Consider the following 22,064-nt stretch of genomic DNA (forward strand, 5'->3'; position numbering starts at 1 on the left):
GATGACCTTGAACCTCTATTTCTTCACGTGTTAAATAATGATACTAGAAGTGCCCACATCAGAAGTCATTGTGAGAATGAAAAGAGGTAAATTTAGGCAAGTGATTTAATTGTGAATGCTGGAATTTATCCTAGGCATTTAACCTCCCTGAGCTGCAGCTGTATCTTCTATAAAATGGTGTGTTCTCTATAGGGCAGGAAGCGTTTGCCTTGCGGTAAACTTCTCTGCAGTGATAAATACTCAGTAAATAAAGGGACCAATAGTTGTTTCATTGAATTGCTGGGAGAACTAAGTCAGACAAATAGGTAAGTACCTAGCACGGTGCCTGGTACACAATAGGCACTTACCCAATGTTTTGTTTTGTTTTTTGTTTTGCTTTTTTTAGAGCTGCATCTGAGGCATATGGAGGTTCCCAGGCTGGGGGTCTAAACAGAGCTACAGCTGCTGGCCTATGCCACAGCCATAGCAACACCAGATCTGAGCCATGTCTGCAAGCTACACCATAGCTCACGGCAACGCTGGATCCTTAACCCACTGAGTGAGGCCAGGGATCGAACCTGCAACCTCATGGTTCCTAGTCAGATTCATTTCTGCTGTGCCACAATGGGAACTCCTACCAAATGTTTTTACTGGGTCAGTCAAGCTGCTGCTCCTTCCTCACTGCGTACATTTGGTCTAGATCCTTCATCTTTCTGGTTCATTTTTCTTATGCTTATGGGAAGGGATTGTTCACTTGTGATATGCTTCATAGATAGAAAAGCCGATGTGATTATTCTTATTAACAAAAGTGAAAACTATTAAGATACTTCACTTCTGGCGATATCAGCAAATAAACTTCTCTGCACAAGGGAACTTTCTAAATGACCAAATTTTATCCTGTTCAAAACAAAAAAAAGCATGAATGTATTTTTTAATCTTTTAACTTTCAGAAGTGTATTATGCTCATCTCAATGTTTTTAAGCTCTGTGGCTAGAATCTGATTTCACCCTTTGTTGATGACCTGGAATACTCTGGTACATAAGGAGCAGGGCGGGCACAGTTCCTGCTTTCCTTATGAGATGCTTTTGGCCTTTGTAGATAGATGTTCAGAGCTAGTTGCCTTCACACCAAATCTGCGGGGCCTGTTTGCTGTAGTAGTTTTCTTATTTTTGTCAGTTATTATTTCCTTCTACTGTCCATTTCTTTGTGTTCAGCGGTGAGCCTGTCACGTGGTCGAGTGTGCACTGAGTCCCTGTTGGTGGCAGGCACTTTTGTGTACACGGCAGCATGTAATCCCCACAGTCACCTTGTGAGCTGGTATTGCTACTTCCATTTTATAGTCGAAACCTTGAGGCTCAGAGAGGTTAAATAACCTGTAAATAATGTGGCAGAGATATAAAGCAAGGTCTCCCTGACATACCTTTCTGCCAGTGCTACCTTCCAATCTGCTAGAATTATATAGAAAATAAGAGCCAGTTGTCTCTAAATGAAGGTCTGCGAGGCTCTTCTCAAAGGAGGGTCGATGAGCTCTTGAACTAGACTTTGTAGCAGCATTTTGGATGCTTAGATATATTCTCTTCTCTTCAGCTCTTGGCTAGATTCCAGTTAGTGAATAGCACCAGATAGGTGATGACAGATTCAACGAGGGGCTGTGTTGTGGTCATTAGGATGTAATTTTTTTATATTACTCAATTAATTTATTACGTTTATAGTTGTGTGTAGGACATAATTTTAACGGAGCCAAGTCTAGATCATGCAAGAGCTGATTTTTAATCTGGAGGGTGAGTAATCAGGAGGGGAGAATTCCCAGCATGACTCGCATACATGCTTCTACAGTTTTGCCCACAAGGACAATGCTCAAATATCACACATTCCTATTTGCTCATAGGATTTAGAAGGTTTTTCGTTCTACAGATGCATTCCTGGAAAGGTGTTTAGAGAACAATTGATTTTTCTGAGTCAAATTACACATTCCCTTTGGCATGCACCATTGCTTTAGAACTGCCTGTTTTCTTTTTGGATTGATCTTTAGCTTCACTGGCAACTCTTTATGGAACATTCTATTGTCAGTGTCTACTCTTGCCTTGTACTGAGACCTCACTGGCCTCACCTTTTGCTCAGGTCTCTAATGACCTGGAATCAAATAGCAGAGGCGTGGTTTGGGTTTGACATAGGTTGATTTATGAAAATGACCATTTTCCCCTTTACTTTCAGCCTTGGAAGAATTTTCTCCACCAAGAACCTAGGTGAGTTTTACCTTTTTGGTGAGTTTTCCTTCAAAAGGAAAAGCATGAATCAGCCATTGACCCCCTGGTGACTGAACTGGTTTTCCTTAATGGGCCAGCTGTTTCCAGCACCTGACCTGGTTCAGCACCCCTAGTGCCTGGCAAGGCATTATTGCATTCTCTTTTATGGATGAATAATATTACATTGTATATATTTACTAGTGCTTCTTTATCCACTCCTCTGTTGATGGACATTCAGGTTTCTTCCATATCTTGACTATTGTAAATAGTGCTGCAATGAACATTAGGGCACATACGTCTTTTCAAATTATTGTTTTCTCCTGTTAGAGGCCCAGGAGTGGGGTTGCTGGATCATACAGTAGTTCTAGATTTAGTGTTTTAAGAAACCCCCATACTATCCTCCACAGTGGTTGCACCAATTACATTCCCACCAACAGTGTAGGAGGGTTTCCTTTTCTCTTGGTGGGACTGATATTTCATCCTATAGGCAATGGGGAATTATTAAGGGGTTTTAGGCAACAATTCATTCTGGCATTGATTGGAGCAGGCAAAAATCTGGAGAAATTGTCTATGGTTGACTTCATCCTGGTCTCCTTGTAAAAAAAAAAAAAAAAGAAGAAGGGGAAGGGAGAGGAGGAGGAAGAGGACTCAAGCCTGTTTAAATTCACTTTCCCCATTCATTTCATTTAGGATTGAGGGGGACCCTATCATATAAACACTCTGATATTCACTTTTTCCCTGGTATCTCTTCACATTTCAGCCCCAAAGATGAAGATGAAGATAAAAAAGTGAAGGACAAAGATCCATGTGAATTGGAACATCAAAAAACAGAAAAGGATCTACATTCAGACCATCTTTTCAAGGTATCCAGGTTCTAGGGCTCCAGACCAAACAGCGCAGTTCAGCCATGTAATGAGACCAATTCATGGAGCGACTTTTTAGAGGTTGAGATGGGCAGCTCTCCGGAGCGACAGTCAGAAGATGCAGAAGGTGTTGGGTGTTTCATCCAAGAAATCAGCATGACAATAGCTGAACTCTAGCCTTGGATTTTCCATTTATTAGCCATGAAGTAGGCCTTAGGAGCAGGGCTGAGACTAGTGTGAGTTCAGCAAGGCATCCAAGAGGGCAAAATACAAAAGCACACTCAGGCACGACCTGCCCTTGTACCACCCTGGAGGGAGGGCCTCCTCCTTCAGCTCTGTGCTCTGAAGCCCTGCTTAAAAGAGGGGCATAGTCTCTGAGCTCAGGCATTTCATGTGTAAAATGAGAATGAATAGTCCCTACCCAATTACCATCGTCACTCCCATCCTGATTCTATCTCATTTGTGATGATAAAATGAAATGATGCTCATGAAACTGTTTTGTAAGCCATAGCTACCATAAAGTGAAATAGATTGTTGTTAATTCATTAATTGATGAATATTGTTTATTAATAGTAGGAGTTCCCTGGTGGCTCAGTGGGTTAAGGATCCAGCATTGCCACTGCTGTGGTTCAAGTCCCTGCTGTGGCATGGGTTCGATCTCTGGCCCAGGAACTTCTACATGTTGAGGGTGCGTCCAAAATATATATATATCCGTATAGTTTATTATGTATATATATGTACCTATATGTGTGTATATAGTTTATTAATAGCAAACACTGTATATGTGTATCCATATCAAATTGACACTACCCCCTTCGAAAAAGTTAGTGTGGTCAGAAGCTTAAACAATAGGTACCACCAGGGCTACTACTGGGGCTCAGAACATTCAAGATGCCTGTTTGAGATGGTCCTATCTTATATCAAATTGTTCCAGTTCTACCTGCAGGGCTTTGGTAAGTCAAGCAGCTTGTTGGTAGTCTGGGCCTGAACTAGCATGTAGGCCAAAAGACCAGGCTGGACCAGGTTGGGTGTTTCGAGAGCATCACAAATCAGCATAATTCAAACAAGTCAGTCACTTATAATGAAAGACAGGGGCCAGAGCCAGGGAGGCAGCATGATGTGTCAAGGCCAGTGGGCAGGGGCAAGACCATCCTGGATGTTGAGGCCAGACATCAGGAAGGGTTAATCAGGAGTGTATGAGAAAGACAGCAGAGGAGCATGATGAAGGATGATGACCATGGAAGAGCAGAAGCAGGATGTGCTCTTTGTCAGTGCTGGCCAAGGGCCAAGTATGGGATCAGGTTACCATCAAAGGGACACAGTCCTCCTTTCGTGGAGTGCATTTGAGTTTGGGAATTATTCATAGTTATTTGGAATATGCTGGGTAAATGTGGTGAGTGGTCTAGCTGGTCTAGGGGTCAGTGCTTTTTGGGGGTCAAATACAAATTATTAGTCCGTAGAAATACAGTCCATGGTGATTCAGACTGGCTCTAGGAAGCATTCCCAAGGACAGTGCTTGGAGAACCTGTGTTTGCTGTGTGAGGGGCTAAGCTGAAGAAAGGCGGTCACTGTATTTGTGTGAAATGCTGACTGTTACTTTTTTGTCATTTTCCCCTGTTTAAAAATTTCATTCTTGGCTATGTAGCTTAAAATAATAACCCTCCTCTTCTCCTCTCTTCTTCCCAGATCCCAGCAAGAGCTCAGGAAATTTCATGCCTTATTCATTACTTTACTTTTACCAAGCCCTTTCAAATGTATTTGTCACAGTCAAAAGTCAACCCTCATGTCCACTTGTCAAAAGGACAGTAATCCCCTCTGCCCATCTCATAACTATAAAACACAGAGATGGCCAGAGGTGTTCCAATTCTCGTCTGTCTCTAGTGTCTCTTCCTGCCAGTCTATATAGATCTTTCCGAGATGCAAGTCTGATGAGGTTTTTCCCCTGCCTGGTTCCCTATGACTATGAGATAAAGCCCATGCTTGTTGCCTTGCACGCAAGACCTTTTGTAACTCAGCTCCATCCCATCTCAACCCTTTCAGCCTCGCCTCTAGTCTTTCTTCCTCTGTCCTTTACCTCATCAGCAGCCTCTGTGGTCCCTTCTAAAGACACTAACACTTCTATGCCCCCGTTTGTGTTGACTTGTCTACCAGGTAGTCCTTATCCCCTCAACCAATTTCTTCCTTGCATTTTAAACCCAGTTAAATAAAACCTGCTTTTGAAGTCTTGCCCCACCCTGTCTCCTAGCCATGAGGACTGACCTCCCCTCCCACTTCCACCTCGTGAGCAACTCTGCAGCAAATGACACTCACCTCATTATACCTTAGCTAATGGTTTGTGTGTATTGCTCCGTGACCAGCATGGAAGCCACTTGCATCTCTCTATTCCAGAGCTTAGTGTATTGTGTCCATCAGTAAGTGTTTAACACATGCCAAAGGGAGGAAGTGAGGAAAGAAGTGATGAGAAACAGAAGAAAGGGGGGTAAGGAGATGACATATTGGGCAAAGGAACACAGGACTCTGGGGTTGTGGCAGGAACACAGGGCTCTGGGGTTCAGTCTGGCCTCGGCAGATGACTAGCTGTGAGACCCAAAGCTGTTTATTCCTCTCAACTGAGTTTAAAAACATTAAATAATGATGTTTTTCTAATGGGGTGTCATGAAGATTAAGTGAGATACAATATAGCAAGTGCCTGTCCTGCTGTCAGCACTCCATGCCACCCCGACCACCTCCCATGGGCCTGCCTCTGCCAGGCATTCATTGGCTTTTCAGAGATGAACACAAGACATGGTTTATGTCTTTATGATGCACAGGAGTAATATTGCGTTAAGTAAAATAGTTGCTACCCTGAGGAATGAATGAATACAGAACTGCATGAAGAAGCAAAAAAAAAAAAAAAAATTAAGGATAAATCAAAGCCCTGCAGGACTGTCCCCGACATGTGTTTAGGTGGATGCCTGTGAAGGGACACCTGGAGAAACCCAGATGGAGAAAGTCCACAGAGGTAAGAAGACCATGCTGCCCAGGAAGGAAGGCCCTGGGACTGACATCATCCAGACAAAGACTTGCCTGGTGGACCCCAAGCTGGCCCGGCACTCCCAAGGCCACTGTGAGTGTGTTTCCTTCTGGTTCTCCTCACTATTAGTGCATGATTTTAAGGCTGTGCATGACCCATATTTTAACGTATTTTATCAATATTTATTGAATACCTGTCATATACCAAGTAACTTGCCTGAGCGAGGCAGCTGTGCAGGAGAGGCAAAAGTCATTGGATGTAGAAACGGAAGACCCAAGTCAAACCTCAGGTCTCATACTTATTAGCTAGATAATATCGTAACTCCATACGTCTTCATATTCCTCAGCTTCTTCAGGTATAAAAAAGGGTCTTAATACAGACCGCACTGGGGTTTTGCGTGGAGCAAATCTGACAGTATATTACATGCTAAGTATTCAGCAAATGTTATTCATTTCCCTTTGTATCTACCTGCTCCTGTTGATTTCTGTAGACCCAAGTCATTGACACTGATGACATAGTATGATGTCGTAGGACATATATTCAGGTTGTATTTTATCTTCCTGGGAGTCAAGACTCTTGATTATAAGTAACAGAAATCAGGTCATACTGTGTAAACCTAAAGAGGAAAAGGAGGCTCACCTAGCAGAAAGTCTGGGAGTGGCTGGATCCAGGGACACCATCAGTATCACAAGGACTCAATGGTACTTTTTCTTCTGGCCTTGCTTCCCTCTGGCTTAGCTCCTTTGTCAAACTCCACCCTTGTGGAGGCAAGATGGCAGCCAGCAGTGATAGGCTTACACACTATTCTCTTAGGAACCCCAGAGGAAAACTAGAAATGGTTATCTTCTTAATGGTTTTACAAAAAGACCCAAATCTGAGTCAGTTATTGGCTTGATTGTGTCACATGCCAACCAGGACCCAGTCATCAAGAATGGGGGATAGTATCCTCTAATGGACCCAGCCTAGGTCATACATTCACATCTGGAACTTGAAGGATTTCCCAAGGAAAATGAAAAGGTTATTATCCTGTCCTTTCAGGATGTAATCTGAAAGTCAAGCTGACCAGTGGCTGTGAATTGGAGGTGAATATAAGAGAAGAGAATCAAGGATGTTTTCAAGATTTTGGATCTGAGCAATTGAAAGGATGGGCTGCCACTCTATTGAGATGGGGCAGATGTCAGGAAGAGCACATTTGCAGAGAGATCACAAGTTTGGTTTGAAACATGACATGTTTAGATAACCAAATGGAAACAGTTTAAAGGCAGGTGGAGTATCAAGAACTCATGGGAGGTGTCTAAGTCAGGGATATAAAATTTTTGAGTTGTCTGTGCTTTTCAAATGAAGCCTTAAACTTTTACATTTGCCTCAGCCAAAAGGGAGGATTAAGAAAGAAAAAAATGTCCTGAAGTAAGAATTAAGAAACCATGTGTTCAGTGTCTGTGTTTTGTGCTAAAGAAACTTACTGATAACTTCATAAGAAAAAGTAGGGGATTTCCCTTAGGGGCTCAATGGTTAATGAATCCAACTAGGAACCATGAGGTTATGGGTTCGATCCCTGGTCTTGCTCAGTGGGTTAAGGATCCGGTGTTACCGTGAGCTGTGGCATAGGTCACAGATGTGGCTCAGCTCTGGTGTTGCTGTGGCTCTGATGTAGGCTGGCGGCTACAGCCCCAATTCGACCCCTAGCCTGGGAACCTCCATATACTGTGGGTGCAGCCCTAAAAAGACAAAAAAGAAAAAGAAAAAGCAGGGCCTTTATGTCTCTGGGAGCTGACATTCATCAAGATGGTTTGGGACCTATATGCTAATTGATGTCTTGTAAACCTTGTTGCTTGGTGCTTTGACTTAACAGACAAAAGTCAATGTGCTTGTTGTTTATTTCTCAGATATATTACTTATTTCTGATTAATGGTTCATGCCTGAAAATGGTTCTGAGTCACCCATACTCTGAATACTAACTTATGCCAACTGATAAAAAGTGGCAGTTTTATGGTCGTGACAGGTTTATGACTCTGTGAAATAAACCAGCTCCTGCCTATAACAGGCTAGCTATTTGTACAATCCCTATGCATTTTTCCACCTGGCACACTATCCAGCTGATTCTATCACTAATGAATAATAAAGGTTGACAGGGGCTCAATCAACTTGTCTGAGAAATTTTACTTTAAGAAAAAAATGCCACAGACTGGTTAAAGTCATCTAAACGTAGGGAGAGAAGCCCCAGGGCTGCACCATGGAAGGCATCAACATTTGAAGTCAGGGATTAGAGGAGGAACCATTGATGAAGGAGGAGGAGTCACTGGTTTACTGGGTAATTAGCATCCTTTGTAAAGATGTATTAATCTCTGCCATAATCATACAAGAGTAGGTGTTACTCTCGTCATCCCAATTTGAGAGAATCATGACACGCTCAGCAAAGTGAAGTGTCTTCCCAAAGGATCATACATGCTAAGGTTATATATAATCCACTGTTAGCATGTTTAGTCTTTTCCTTGGTTGACATTGAGCATCATTTCTTGTGCCTGTTGGCCATCTGTACGTATGTCTTTTTTGGAAAGATATCTATTTAGGCTTTCTGCCCACTTTTTAATCAAGTTGCTATTTTTTTATATCAAGTTGTATGAGTTTATGATGTATTTGGATATTAACCCCTTATCAGCCTTTTCCTATTCTTGCCTCCATTGCTAGTGATGTGTGTGAATGCGATTATGAGAACAGTTAATGAGATGTTCTTTGGGGCATTTTCTGTTTTCTTTGCAGGTGGGTATGTGAAGGCCTTGGAGATGACTAAAGAAACTCCAGGCCCAGGAGCCTTTAGGTCAAGTTCCATTTCAGAGACGTATGATGATGTTGAGTGCCCGAGGAGAGAGGCGTAAGTACATTCCAGCCCTTCAGCGAGATGAATGTGATGAAACTTTAAAAGTACAATACAACAGGTCAATGGGCATTGTATCTTTTCTCCCCACAGATCAAAGTCAGACTTCTCTAGCTCATTCGCCTCAGATAATGGTAAGTATAGAGACATTTGAAACACCAGTAGGAATTGCTAAGTTTCTACGGCTGATTAGCAGTAAAGAATCTTATGTTTACATATTTTTAATAATTCCAATTGGGTGGGATGATGATAAGCTAATAGAAGTGGTTCAAGGTATGTGTGCATAAGTGCATTTATTTAAAAAAATTATATTATAGTTGATTTACAATATTATGTGAATTTCTGCTGTACAGCAAAGTGACCCAGTTATACATTTATTTACATTCTTTTTTCCACATTATCCTACATGATATTCCATCACAAGTGACTAGCTATAGTTCCCTGTGCTATACAGCACGATCTCATTGCTTATCCATTCCAAATGCAATAGTTTGAGACTACTCAACCCCATATTCCCAGTCCATCCCACTCCCTCCCCCTCCCTTTGGCAACCATGAGTCTGTTCTCCAAGTCCATAAGTTCGTTTCTTTACTGTAGATAGATTCATTTGTGCAATACATTAGATTCCACATATAAGTGATATTATATGGTATGTGTCTCTTTCTGACTTACTTCATTCAGTTAGTTTGAGAATCTTTAGTAGCATCCATGTTGCTGCCAATGGCATTATTTTGTTCTTTTTTATGGCTGAGTAGTATTCCATTGTGTGTATGTACCACATCTTCTTAATCCATTCACGTGTCGACGGACATTTAGGTTGTTTCCATGTCTTGGCTATCGTAAATAATGCTGCAGTGAACATAGGGGTGCATGTATCTTTTTCAGTGAAGGTTTTTTTCTGGATATATGCCCAAGTGGGATTGCTGGGTCACATGGTAGTTCTACATTTAGTTTTCTGAGGTATTTCCATACTGTTTTCCATAGTGGTTGTAACAATTTACTTTCCTACCAACAATGCAAAAGGGTACCCTTTTCTCCACCCCCTCTCCAGCATTTGTCACTTGTAGTCTTATTAATGATGTCATTCTGACTGGTGTGCGGTCAGGTCCCATTGGTTTGTTTTTGTTTTTTCTATTGCCTTGGGAGATTGACTTAAGAAAACTTTTGTATGGTTGATATCAGGGAATATTTTGCCTATGTTGTTTTCTAGGAGTTTTATAGTGTCTTGTCTTATGTTTACATGTTTAAGCCACTTTGAGTTTATTTTTGTGCGTGGTGTGAGGGTGTGTGTGTTCCAGTTTCATTCATTTCCATGCAGCTGTCCAGTTTTCCCAGCACCACTTGAAGAGACTTTTTCCCATTTTACATTCTTGCCTCCTTTGTCAAAGATTAATTGACTCTAAGACTCTGGGTTTATTTCTGGGCTCCTAATTCTGTTCCATTGGTCTGTATGTCTGCTTTTGTACCAGTATCACATTGTCTTGATTACTGTAGCTTTGTAATATTGTTTGAAGTCTGGGAGAGTTATGCCTCCTGCTTGTTTGCTTTTTTTCCCCCCCTCAGGATTGTTTTGGAAATTCTGGGTCTTCTGTGGTTCCATATAAATTTTTGGATTGTTTGTTCTAGTTCTGTGAAAAATGTCATGAAGGAGTTCCCGTCGTGGCGCAGTGGTTAACGAATCCGACTAGGAACCATGAGGTTGCGGGTTTGGTCCCTGCCCTTGCTCAGTGGGTTAACGATCCGGCGTTGCCGTGAGCTGTGGTGTAGGTTGCAGACGTGGCTTGGATCCTGCGTTGCTGTGCCTCTGGTGTAGGCCGGTGGCTACAGCTCCGATTCAACCCCTAGCCTGGGAACCTCCATATGCCGCGGGAGCGGCCCAAGAAATAGCAACAACAACAACAACAACAACAAAAGACAAAAAAAAAAAAGACAAAAGACAAAAAAAAAAAATGTCATGGGTAATTTGACAGAGATTGCATTAAACCTGTGGATTGCTTTGGTTATTATGGCCATTTTAATGATATTCATTATTTCAATCCAGGAGCATGGGATATCCATTTCTTTGAATCCTCTTTAATTTCCTTGATCAATGTTTTATAGTTCTCAGCATGTGAGTCTTTCACCTCTTTGGTCAAGATTATTCCTAGGTATTTATTTTTTTTCTTTTTGCCTCTGTTTCCCTGCCTGAGGAGACAGATCCAAAAAAAATATTGCTAAGACTTATGTCTAAGAGTATACTGCCTATGCTTTCTCTAGGAGTTTTCCCAGCTTTCCTACTTATTAAAGAGACTATCTTTTCTTCATTGTCTCCTTTGTTAGATTAATTGACCATAGGTGCATGGGTTTATTTCTGGGCTATTCTGTTCCACTGATCTTTGTTTTTTGTGCTAGCACCATACTGTTTTGATTATTATAGCATTGCAGTATAGTCCAAATACCTTTTTTTTTTTTTTTTTTTGGCTTTTTGCTATTTCTTTGGGCTGCTCCCGTGGCATATGGAGGTTCCCAGGCTAGGGGTCGAATCGGAGCTGTAGCCCCCGGCCTACGCCAGAGCACAGCAACGCGGGATCCAAGCCGAGTCTGCAACCTACACCACAGCTCACGGCAACGCCGGATCATTAACCCACTGAGCAAGGGCAGGGACCAAACCCACAACCTCATGGTTCCTAGTCGGATTCGTTAACCACTGCGCCACGACGGGAACTCCCCAAATACCTTTTAAGATCATCCTTAACATGGTCTAGAGACCTTGAGTTGACCCAACCTTTTCTTACACTTTATTCAGTCTTCAACTATGAGGTCTAATCATGCTGGCTTTTAGCTTCTCTAACATGCTAAGCTCCAACTTCAGGGTGTTTGTATATGCTATTCCCACTTCCTGCAGTGTTTTCCTCCCTGCCGCCTCTCAGCCTAAGTGACTCTTAATCTTTCTTCTGATCTCAGCTCAGTCATTATTCCCCAGGGAATATTTTCCTAAGTATACAGTCTTGTAGTACCATAACCCTCTTTCTCATAGTGCTTTCCCAGTTTTATTTTATTTTGCTTTTTAGGGCTGCACCCGCAGCACATGGAGGTTCCCAGGCTAAGGGCTGAATCAGAGCTACAGCTGCTGGCCTATACCACAGCCACAGCAACACAGGATCTGAGCTGTGTCTGTGATCTACACCACAGCTCACAGCAACACCAGATCCTTAACCCACTGAGTGAGGCCATGGATTGAACCCACAACCTCATGATTCCTAGTCAGATTTGTTTCCACTGCACCATGATGGGAACTCCACTTTCCAAGTTTTAATTCTATATGTGTATGATTCTTTGATTAATGACTGTCTTCCCTCCTAGATGGTTTTCTTCTTTATACTTACCATTTTCCCTAGCCCCTATTATAGTACCAGGCACATGTTAGCTATTCAAAGAATATTTGTTGAATGAGTGAAAAGGTAATGGAGGAGGGGTAATCAAATGATACTCTGGTTGTTTTTATCCTTCATAGAATATCAGAATTTTATTTATTTATTTATTTTGCTTTTTTTTAGGGCCACACTTGCAGCATATGGAAGTTCCCTGGCTAGGAGTCAAACTGGAGCTACAGCTGCTGGCCTACACCACAGCCACAGCAATGTGAGATCTGAGGTGTGTACTCGACCTACACCAGAGCTTACAGCAATGCTAGATCCTTAACCCACTGACTGAGGCCAACATCCACAGGGAACCCACATCCTCAGGGATACTTCTTGGGCTTCTTACTGCTGAGCCACAGAACCTTCCAGAATATCAGAATTTTAGATGGAGAAAGAATCTTAGAGATCATTAAACATGGTACCCTCATTTTATTTAATTTTATTTATGTATTTATTACTTTTTGTCTTTTTAGGGCTACACTGGCAGCATATGGAGGTTCCCAGGCTAGGGGTCAAATCAGAGCTGTAGCAGTTGGCCTATGCCACAGCCACAGCCACATAAGATCCAAGCCAAGTTTGCAACCTATACCACAGGCAATACTGGATCCTTAACCCACCGAGCAAGGCCAGGGATCGAACCTGCCTCATGGATACTAGTCAGGTTTGTTGACCACTGAGCCACAACAGCAACTCCAGTACCCTCATTTTAAAAAGAGGAAACTGAGGCTCACAGAAGTTAAGTGACTCTCCTAAACTCATTGTGATTCAAGTTCTTGAAAATCCTCCATTGCCGGGTATACTCAAACTATATCTCTGTGTTTTAAGCTTACATTTTGGACTAGGTGAAAGCCAGGCTATGAGAAGAAGGACTATTCAAAATTATTTCCCCAGCATTCAGCACAGTGCTTGTTCTTTAGCAGACAGGTTGTTATATGTTAAGCCAGCAAAGAGGGAGAATAGAAGGAAGGGCTCTGTTCATTAAACCAACTTCCTTTAACTAAATCTGATCAGACTTGGAAACAGAGTAGAAGCAAATATTTTGTTTGTATATACTTTTATAGAGGTTAATTATTTTTTATCACACGCTTGTAAAAACCAGTGCATATGGTTCCATTAAAACTACTTACTAAAGAAAAGATCAGAGTACATAGAACCTGGTACTTATCCAATAATTTTGTGTTAAATATCAATCTGAATTATTGCCATTATAGTAAATGAAAACAGCTTTTTTATTTTGTTTTACTTTCAGAAGAAAATAGTGAAGAAATGTATGAGAATGTCTACAAAACAAAGAGCAACTACCCAACAATAGAGTGAGTTTCTCTTTTTTGCCTTCACAGCTAAGGTATTTCTTATTGGTTTAGGAAAACCAAAGTTTAAGAAATGACCCCCATCTTTAAGGAGGATTTGAACCGAGAGTGGAGATAAGATATTGTAATATGACATTGTGATCAACGGGGTACTTGTAATTGTGTACAATCATATGTTATAATTTTTAATCACATTGCTTTTTCTTTTGAGAAAATATCCATCTCCCAGAGTAGAGGACTTTGATGTTGTGTTAGGGAATAAGTGAGAAAGGAGCAATAAATATCAATAAAGTGCTTTGATTCTGTGGTTGCTTTTCCAGGAAGAAATCAATGGTAATGACTTAACTGTGTCTTTGCAAGTTAATGAGGCTATCTCTGGGATGTGTGCTTAATTTAATACCTAATAACTCAGTGTCCAAGGATAAGATTTGTTCAAATGTTTAATTATTAGGAGCACATAGTGGAAAGGAAAGCAGCAGTGGTCAAAAGCACAGAGTTTAAGAGTTGAAGGGAGAAGAGGGCATTTGTGCTGGGTGGGATGATGCGGGTGTATCAGTCCCTCTTCCTAACTCCCCCATTAAAAAGAGCATATTTGGAAACATTTTAATCCCCAATCAGGCAGTGTACTATCTTTGTTTTTTTTTAACTTTTTATTATACTTGATTTATAATGTTCCTTCAATTTCTGCTTTACAGAAAAGTAACCCAGTCATACACACACACACACACACACACACACACACACCTCTTTTTTTTCATACTATCCTCCATCATGCTCTATCCCAATATTGGATATAGTTCCCTGTTCTGTACAGTAGGACATCATTGCTTATCCTTTCTAAATGTAATAGTTTGCATCTATTAACCCCAAACTCTTCATCGACCCTAGTCCCTCCCCTTCCCCCCTGACAACCAAAAGTCTACTCTCCACGTCCATGATGTTTCTGTTTTGTAGACAGGATCATTTGTGCCATATTTTAGATTCCACATATAAGTGATATCATATGGCATTTGTCTTTCTCTTTCTGACTTACTTCACTTAGTATGAGAATATCTACTTGTACCCATGTTGCTGCAAATGGTATTATTTTGTCCTTTTTATGGCTGAATAGTATTCCATTGTATATATGTGCCACATCTTCTTAATCCATTCATCTGTCAGTGGACATTTAGGTTGTTTCCATGTCTTGGCTATTGTGAATAGTGCTGCAGTACACATAGGGGTGCATGTATCTCTTTGGATGAATGTTTTGTCTGCCATCATTGTTATATAATCAGTCCATAAATTAAAAATTAGTGATATGAATCAGGAGCCAGGAATTTCTATAGTGTATTTCTAGTACAGTTTGTAAACTCTGGTTCCCTGAATCATCTTCTCCAAAAGGAAGACTTTGCTCCATAAACTCTATAAAATACAGACCATTTGGAGTAGATGAAAGTTTGTACTGAAATATAGTAATTCCCTTTATAGCTGGTATATGCTACTTCATATCCACACTTATTCAAAGTAAGAGCACAGAAGCTGATAAGGCATCTTCTTGATCTTCCTTGAGTGGGGTGTGTTTTAGAAATGATACTGAAGTCTCTGAACCTTTGTACTGCAACAGCCTTCCATCTCAAGAACTCTCTCAAACACATTATTTATATCCTCTGATTCCTCTTAGTTTAGATGGAAAAGAAGCACTTAAAAGACTGCAGAGATTCTTCAAGAAAGAAAAGGACAGATTTAAAATGAAGAAAACCAAGTCAAAAGAAAATATAAGGTAAAAAGTCCCTTTTTTATTTCTCTTTGCAGGAGAGGATTAGCAGTGCCAGCTTGGTAGTTACAGAGGTGATGTCATCCATCCTGTTTCTCTAGTGAAGGGGTACCAGAAGCTAGAACCAAAGGCCCTGGTTATCACCTATCTCCTTGCCAATATTTGAGTGACCCACACCACTGATGCCAGTTGGAAAGTGACAATATCCCTTTTGAAAAAATTGATGAGAAGAGGTCGTAAACAAGGGTAGAGGAAAAGCCTTAAATACAGTCCGGGAAGGAAACTTTGCTCATCATCCTTGACATGTATTCCTGATATTACTGAGTGCCACATTATTAATTATGTCCTTTTATGCTTTTGCAGCCCTACAAGTTCCAGCAGTTTTACTTTTCTACACTTCCAGGTTCTAATCTGCCTCTCTTAAGAGAGGCAAAGGGTGGAGAGGGAAGATGAGTGTTTTAGCTGAATGGACCATATATCTCAGAATCTTGAACCTGGAAGGGACACTGTGAGATCAATCCACTACCCATGGGAATTTGGAAGGTTCAAAAGAGAAGAGACAAGTGGGCTATGTTCTAGATTCTAGTTTCAGGTCTTCTGTTTATTCAGTGTGCAACCATGGGCAAATCACTTGCATTTTACATTCCATAGTGACTAAGCTTCCTCTTGCTTAGAGTGGAAGGTACCCTTGGGGTCTCTGGAGGCACTTCTCTCTTCAATCTTACATAAGATCTACCAAGAGGGAGTCCAGCTCCATCTCTGTTTCTCTCTCTCTCTCTCTCTCTCTCTCTATATATATATATATATATATAGAGAGAGAGAGAGAGAGAAACACATAGACATAGATCTGCACTTTATGAGGGCAGGGAATGGTCAAATAATTTGCCCCAGGTCATTACATATATTGACACAGAATTATGTTACTGTACCTTTGAAGTTCTTTTCATTTATAAAACCTCAGAGTCACATGAGTGTGCCTAATCATCTGCTGGATCTAGATCTACCAAGAGTTACAACAGAATATGGGGTTTAAGATCAGAGTCCTGACCACGGAAGAGGAGGGAGTCCAGCCCCAGTGGTCAGGAAGAACTAAAGGCGGACCCCAATCTTAGCAGGTTAGATGCCCTGACAAACATTATTAGCATACCTGCAATCCCTTAAAAATTGGATCCAAGGGAGAATGCTGTTTTAAAAATGCAAATCTTACTTCCTTGTCCTTAGAACTATTTAGTGACTGCTTACAAATTTCAGAACAAACATCCAATCCCTTTCAATTGCAAGTGAATACTTTTCTGGCAGGTCCCTACCTACTTATCGGGCTCTATCTCTCACTCAGATTTACTCTCACCCTCACTCCTGTGTGTATGTGTCTGCCATGGTGTTTCATGCTTCCTTGTTTTTAACCATGACATTCCATTGGTCTGGAATGCACCTGCCTCTCCCCAACTTCTTTGATTATCAAAGTTCTAGTCTTCCCTTAAATTTGGTCAAACATTATCCCTTCTGGGATGCATTCCATGAACACCTCTTCCAAAACCTGTATTACCTGCTACTCTTCTGGGTTCCCATAACATCCCATGCACATGTTGTAACATCTACTCATACTACTGAGAAACTCTTAGAGTCAGAGAATCTAAAGGTAGGAAGGGAAATCCATATTACCTAGTCTGACCAACTACACAAGTTTCTCAGAAAATTTCCTAAGAAGCCAAATCTCTGGGCCTGTGCACTTTATAAACAGAAATTTACTACCTGCAGAGAGAAATCGTCCAGTTTTAGAAAGGTCTAAAAAGATTTTTTCCCGTTAAATTTTGCCAAAATCTGCCTCTCTACCTTAATTTTTCAGTTAATAGCATGGAGATTTACCCATATAATACAGAACTTTGTTTATTCCCTTGTTTCTTAGTTTGCCTTTTGTTGAGTCTTTTGTTGGAAGGCTCTTGTCTTGACCATCAACACCTAGTTTGTTGTCTTATTTTCAGAACAAGGTTGCAACCCTGAAAATGAAACTTTTTTTTTTTTTTGGTCTTTTTAGAGCCACCCCAGCAGCATACTGAAGTCCTCAGACTAGGGGTCCTGTTAGCGTTACACCTGCAGGCCTACACCTCAACCACAGCAATGTGGGATCCAAGCCACACCCCAGCTTCTGGCAACGCTAGATCCTTAGCCCACTGAATGAGGTCAGGGATCAAACCTGAGTCCTCATGGATACTAGTGGGGTTCATAACCTGCTGAGCCACAATGGGAACTCCATGGGATTGATTTTAGAAATGGAGAAACTAAGGCCTCCATAAAGGGTATTTAGTGCTATTATTTTGTCCTTTGTTATGTTTTTATCACAGAGAGTTACATTAATTTACTTTTGGTCCTCCTCCCTAAACCCTGAGCAACTTCAGGACAGAAACTGTGTCTGCTCATTTTGTAGATGCAGCACCTGGGCCTGGCCCAGTGTCCTCAGAATACTTAGAGCACTGAACTTAAATTGCTTAAAATACACGGATTTTTGTTTCTACCACATCGTACTTCCTTCCATGTGATCTACCTAACCGTGAAATTTGAGGAAAACCAGTCCATGTACCTGAGCCAAAGACCCTCTCCCATTTCCATGTGGACTGGAATTGTCCCCTCAGGTCACCTCTCTGGTTAAACATATACATAGTCATGGTCCAGTGTCTCCAGAGGGTCGTTCTTTCTCACCGTATTTCTCCACTGGATGTATCTGACTGGCATCTAGGAAGGTTAGAGGCACAACTAGGACTTGTGGACCGAGAAGGGTGGGGCTGTGCAACAGCCTGATATTGTCTAGTTAGGAAAGGGGGTGTAGCTTCTTGGGCCTTTTGGCTAACATCAAGTGTAGGAAAGGGGGTGCAGGTCATCACTGGAGATAAATTATCTCATTTACAAGAGCAGGGAGGTGATCAGAACAAAGCCACAGGAAAAGTTTGCTTCATATCTTTGCCCAAAAGCATCTATATCAGGAAGCCTAGTCATCAAGATGTTGAGATATATCAGCTAATATTTTTGAACATGGCTTTTTTTCCTTAACCCTTTTGTGTCTTTTGTCAATTAACAGTGCATTTTCCATTTCGCTGCCTGATTTAGGTAAGTGACATTCACTTATTGCTGGCACAAAACTATTTAGTATTGGCACATTCAGGGCTTGAGAAAGAGTAGTAATCCTGCCTGCATTCCATAGTTAAGGAAAAATTGATACGTGAAAATCAAAGACATTTTACTTAAGAGTATTCCTTACTTTGGGAAAGATGAGTAACATTTCTCAAGTGCCTCCTATATACCAGGCCTTTTAAAATCCCAGAGAAATAGATGCATCACTTGTTTTTATGAAGGTCACAGCCATACTTTGGTGACCTGGGATTTGTACTCAAGTCTCTAAATACAAAGCTCACACATTTTACATTATACCACATAACCTACTGAAGGACTTAATGCCCAGATCACCCTAATCAAAACATAGTGAATTGAACACAATCACTTTGCAATACACATACTGCACTTGAATCAAGGAAAGGTCATTGGAATATTTTTTGCTTGGCCGTGAAAACAGTAGGGCACAAATTAGCACAGTGCCTGATGCATAGTGTGCTTGCTCTCAGTGCATGTTCAGGAAGTTGAATCTGTCGATGAGAAAGGGCTGTGTGTTTTGTTGTCAGTTTTTGCTTATGGGCTATGGCAAGGGCGGCTACTTTGATTTTACTCTGACTTGGCAATTCAAATGTATATTATATTTCCCAAATATGAGCTTGCTGAACAAAATAACAAATGATTATATATACCTAGTATAATCACAGGTCTCCCAAAATATCCTTGCTCTACGTAAAAGAAAAAAACCCAGCTTCGAATAGCTAGCTATTGTACCCCCATCCAGATTTATGAATAACTGAATATGAATTGTGAATAATCATGCCAAAATGTTTCTAATTCATTCAAGTGGTGAGTCACTTGAACATTATGGAATTCTATGAAGAGCACCAAGGAATGTGAATATGCTAAACTGAATATATGTAATTATGATTATATACTAAGTCCAATTCAATTTTATGCAAGATTAATATAAAGAAGTTGTCAAAGGTTTGAAATAAAAATCATGGGAGAAAAATGAACATTGATATTCGATTAAGTTGTTGTTTTCCCCTACACTTTTCTAGCAGTGTAATATCTTTGTCCAGTTCCAGGATAATGGGAACCTCGTCTAAAAACGATCCTTTCAGCAACTCATATTTTCTGGAAATCTGCATGAAATCAAATCAATATATTTATTTGTGTTTGAAATACTAAGACATCCCAGTTGTTTTTTTTTTTTTATGCTTCAGTGATGTTCTTCTTAAATGGATACTCTTTTTGTTCTTTGATCCTTTCAGCCTAACCTATATTCTATGATCCGATTTTGATAAAAACAGGCTTGGGAATGCACCTGGAAAATTAAGTTGGGGATTGTATAAACCATTACCTAATAAATGACTATTTTGATCCTATCTTGACCCTAGAACTTAGGTCTCAGGAAGTTATTATCTATGATGATGTGGACGTAAATCAAAAAGAGTCGAAGTAAGTCAATGTGTTTCATCGGTCATCCCTGTGGGTATTTAACCCACTGCCTCATGCTTTGTTAAATATGGTCAGAGGGCCACCTCTTCAGATCCCTGGGTACTAGGTGAAAATTCAAGTTACGATATATTCCCCCAACGAAGAGGAAAGAGAAACGATGAATAATATAGATGCCCTAACAATGGCAGGTGATTCAAAACTCACTGGAGCTTTGTTTCTTACCTTTGAATCTATAGACTTGAAACTCATTTCAACACAACAGATATTTATTTAATAACCTCCTATGGAGGATGGCAAGAACTACCGGACAAAACCTCTGTTCTCAAAGCCTAAATAACTAAAATGTATCAAAGAAAATAAACCATCCTGAAACCCTACGCTCCCTCTTTAGCTACGTATTATCTGTCCTTTCCCTCTCAACTAAATGGGCTCTCATCCCGGATACATTTCTCCAAGATCACTCCAACTAGGTTCCTATCGTGATAGCAAATTTGGTTTTGATAGGGTCACTGATAACTTCTTTGTTAAATCCTGTGGTTACATTTAAGTCCTTATTCTACTTGGCTTTTTTGTAGTATCTTAAATTGTGGATGCCATCCTTCAAAGGAAGGAAATATTAACTTTTCCCCAGGTCTCTTATGTTATTATTTCTTATTCCTCATCTTTGGCTGTTGCTCCTCCTGTTTGGTTGGTTTTGGTTTAATTCTAATTCTGCTGTTCATTTCTTTTAAAATTATGTGCTTCTCAGACTTCCTATGTCAATTCTCTTTCATTCTTCCTTTATGTTCTTGAATGGTCTCACCCACATCTAGGGCTTTCATTAAGATCATTATGGTAATGATATCAAAAGCTACAATTTTGAGGTCAGATTTCTCTCTTCCACTTTAGTAACTCTGTTATATAACTCTATTTGAAACTCAGGATTGTACACTAATTCATATTCTCAACCATCCCCATCCAAATATGACCCCTTTCTTCTAATCTCTATGTTGGTGATTATTTCAATAGGCACACAGTGGCTCAAGCCAAACCCCCCCATTGTTGTTGACTCCTTCTTTGCTGCCTGCACCCTCTTCTGTTGTAGTAACTCAGAATGTTCTTGCTTCCCCATCCCCACTGCACAGACACAATGCAGGCACTCCTTGTTTCTCAGCTGGATTACTGCAATGACTTCCTGAATGGCCACCTCACCTCCACCTGAGTTTGTTTTCCAAATGTTCTAAAGTACAAATGGGATCATGCCACAAACCCCACCAGTCACCAGCTTAAAAATGGTTAGTGGTCATCTATCACTCAGAATGAAATCCAGACTGCTTACGAAGACAAAATTCATTCTTGATCCAGCCCCTGGCAAACTCAGCCTCACCTGTACTTCCCACTCACCCACCATTCCTATGTTCCATCCTATACTATTGGGTGTTTCTTGAACTCAAGCTCTCCAGAATTTCTAAACCTTCATGTTTGTTCCAACTTCATCAGTTCATTCAACAAATATTTACTGAGCATGTACTATATGCCACGCACTGTGCTAAGTGTTGAGTACAAAACAGTGAACAAAACAGATGTAATTCCTATCTGACTGGAGAAACAAATTAATTTTAAAAGCTATAATTAAACATTGGAACTTGGGATATTTTGAAAGAGAGTGGACATATGGTATGTGTGTTGAAAGGAGACTGATAGTCATTTTAAAGTAGATGTCTGGGGAAGGCCTCAGATAAATATCCAAAGAGGTGAGAGTTTACAAACAAAAGAACTGTTCTGCCTGAAACACACTTTACCATACTTTTTGTTTGGTTAATGATTTTATCTTTCATTATTTAAGACTGAATTCAGATGTTGTTCTCTAGGAAGACTTCTCTGAGCTTTCCTACTTGAGCTAGATACCCCTTCTTATCAGAATATATTTTTCATTGTTGTATTGGTCTTATTTTTACCTGTCTCCTCCTCTAGATGGGAACTCCCTGAGGTAGGGACTGTGGCTTTCTGATCTGTATATGGGTCTCATACCAAAATGTAGTTTTTAAATCAGTTAACAAGAAGGATCTGCTACCA

The 22,064-nt window shown here is 40.6% G+C and overlaps 1 protein-coding gene across 5 annotated transcripts in view; it reads left to right on the forward strand.

Annotated features, from left to right (window-relative positions):
- The window catches only part of C6H1orf168 (chromosome 6 C1orf168 homolog), a 117,819-nt gene that overhangs the window by 76,585 nt on the left and 19,170 nt on the right, over positions 1–22,064 (forward strand). For 2 of the 5 annotated variants that reach the window (XM_021096577.1, XM_021096578.1), the window contains exons 7-15: positions 2,194–2,225; positions 2,986–3,088; positions 6,035–6,194; positions 8,862–8,973; positions 9,070–9,110; positions 13,627–13,690; positions 15,351–15,449; positions 18,517–18,545; positions 19,949–20,009. In XM_021096577.1, the coding sequence (XP_020952236.1) occupies positions 2,194–2,225; positions 2,986–3,088; positions 6,035–6,194; positions 8,862–8,973; positions 9,070–9,110; positions 13,627–13,690; positions 15,351–15,449; positions 18,517–18,545; positions 19,949–20,009 (701 nt within the window). Of the gene's footprint in view, positions 1–2,193; positions 2,226–2,985; positions 3,089–6,034; positions 6,195–8,861; positions 8,974–9,069; positions 9,111–13,626; positions 13,691–15,350; positions 15,450–18,516; positions 18,546–19,948; positions 21,284–22,064 lie in introns of all 5 variants that reach the window. The other 3 variants (XR_002345173.1, XM_021096580.1, XM_021096579.1) reach the window with 3 other exon arrangements.

Source organism: Sus scrofa, chromosome 6 (genome assembly GCF_000003025.6).
Source record: "Sus scrofa isolate TJ Tabasco breed Duroc chromosome 6, Sscrofa11.1, whole genome shotgun sequence".
Classification (NCBI taxonomy): domain Eukaryota; kingdom Metazoa; phylum Chordata; class Mammalia; order Artiodactyla; family Suidae; genus Sus; species Sus scrofa.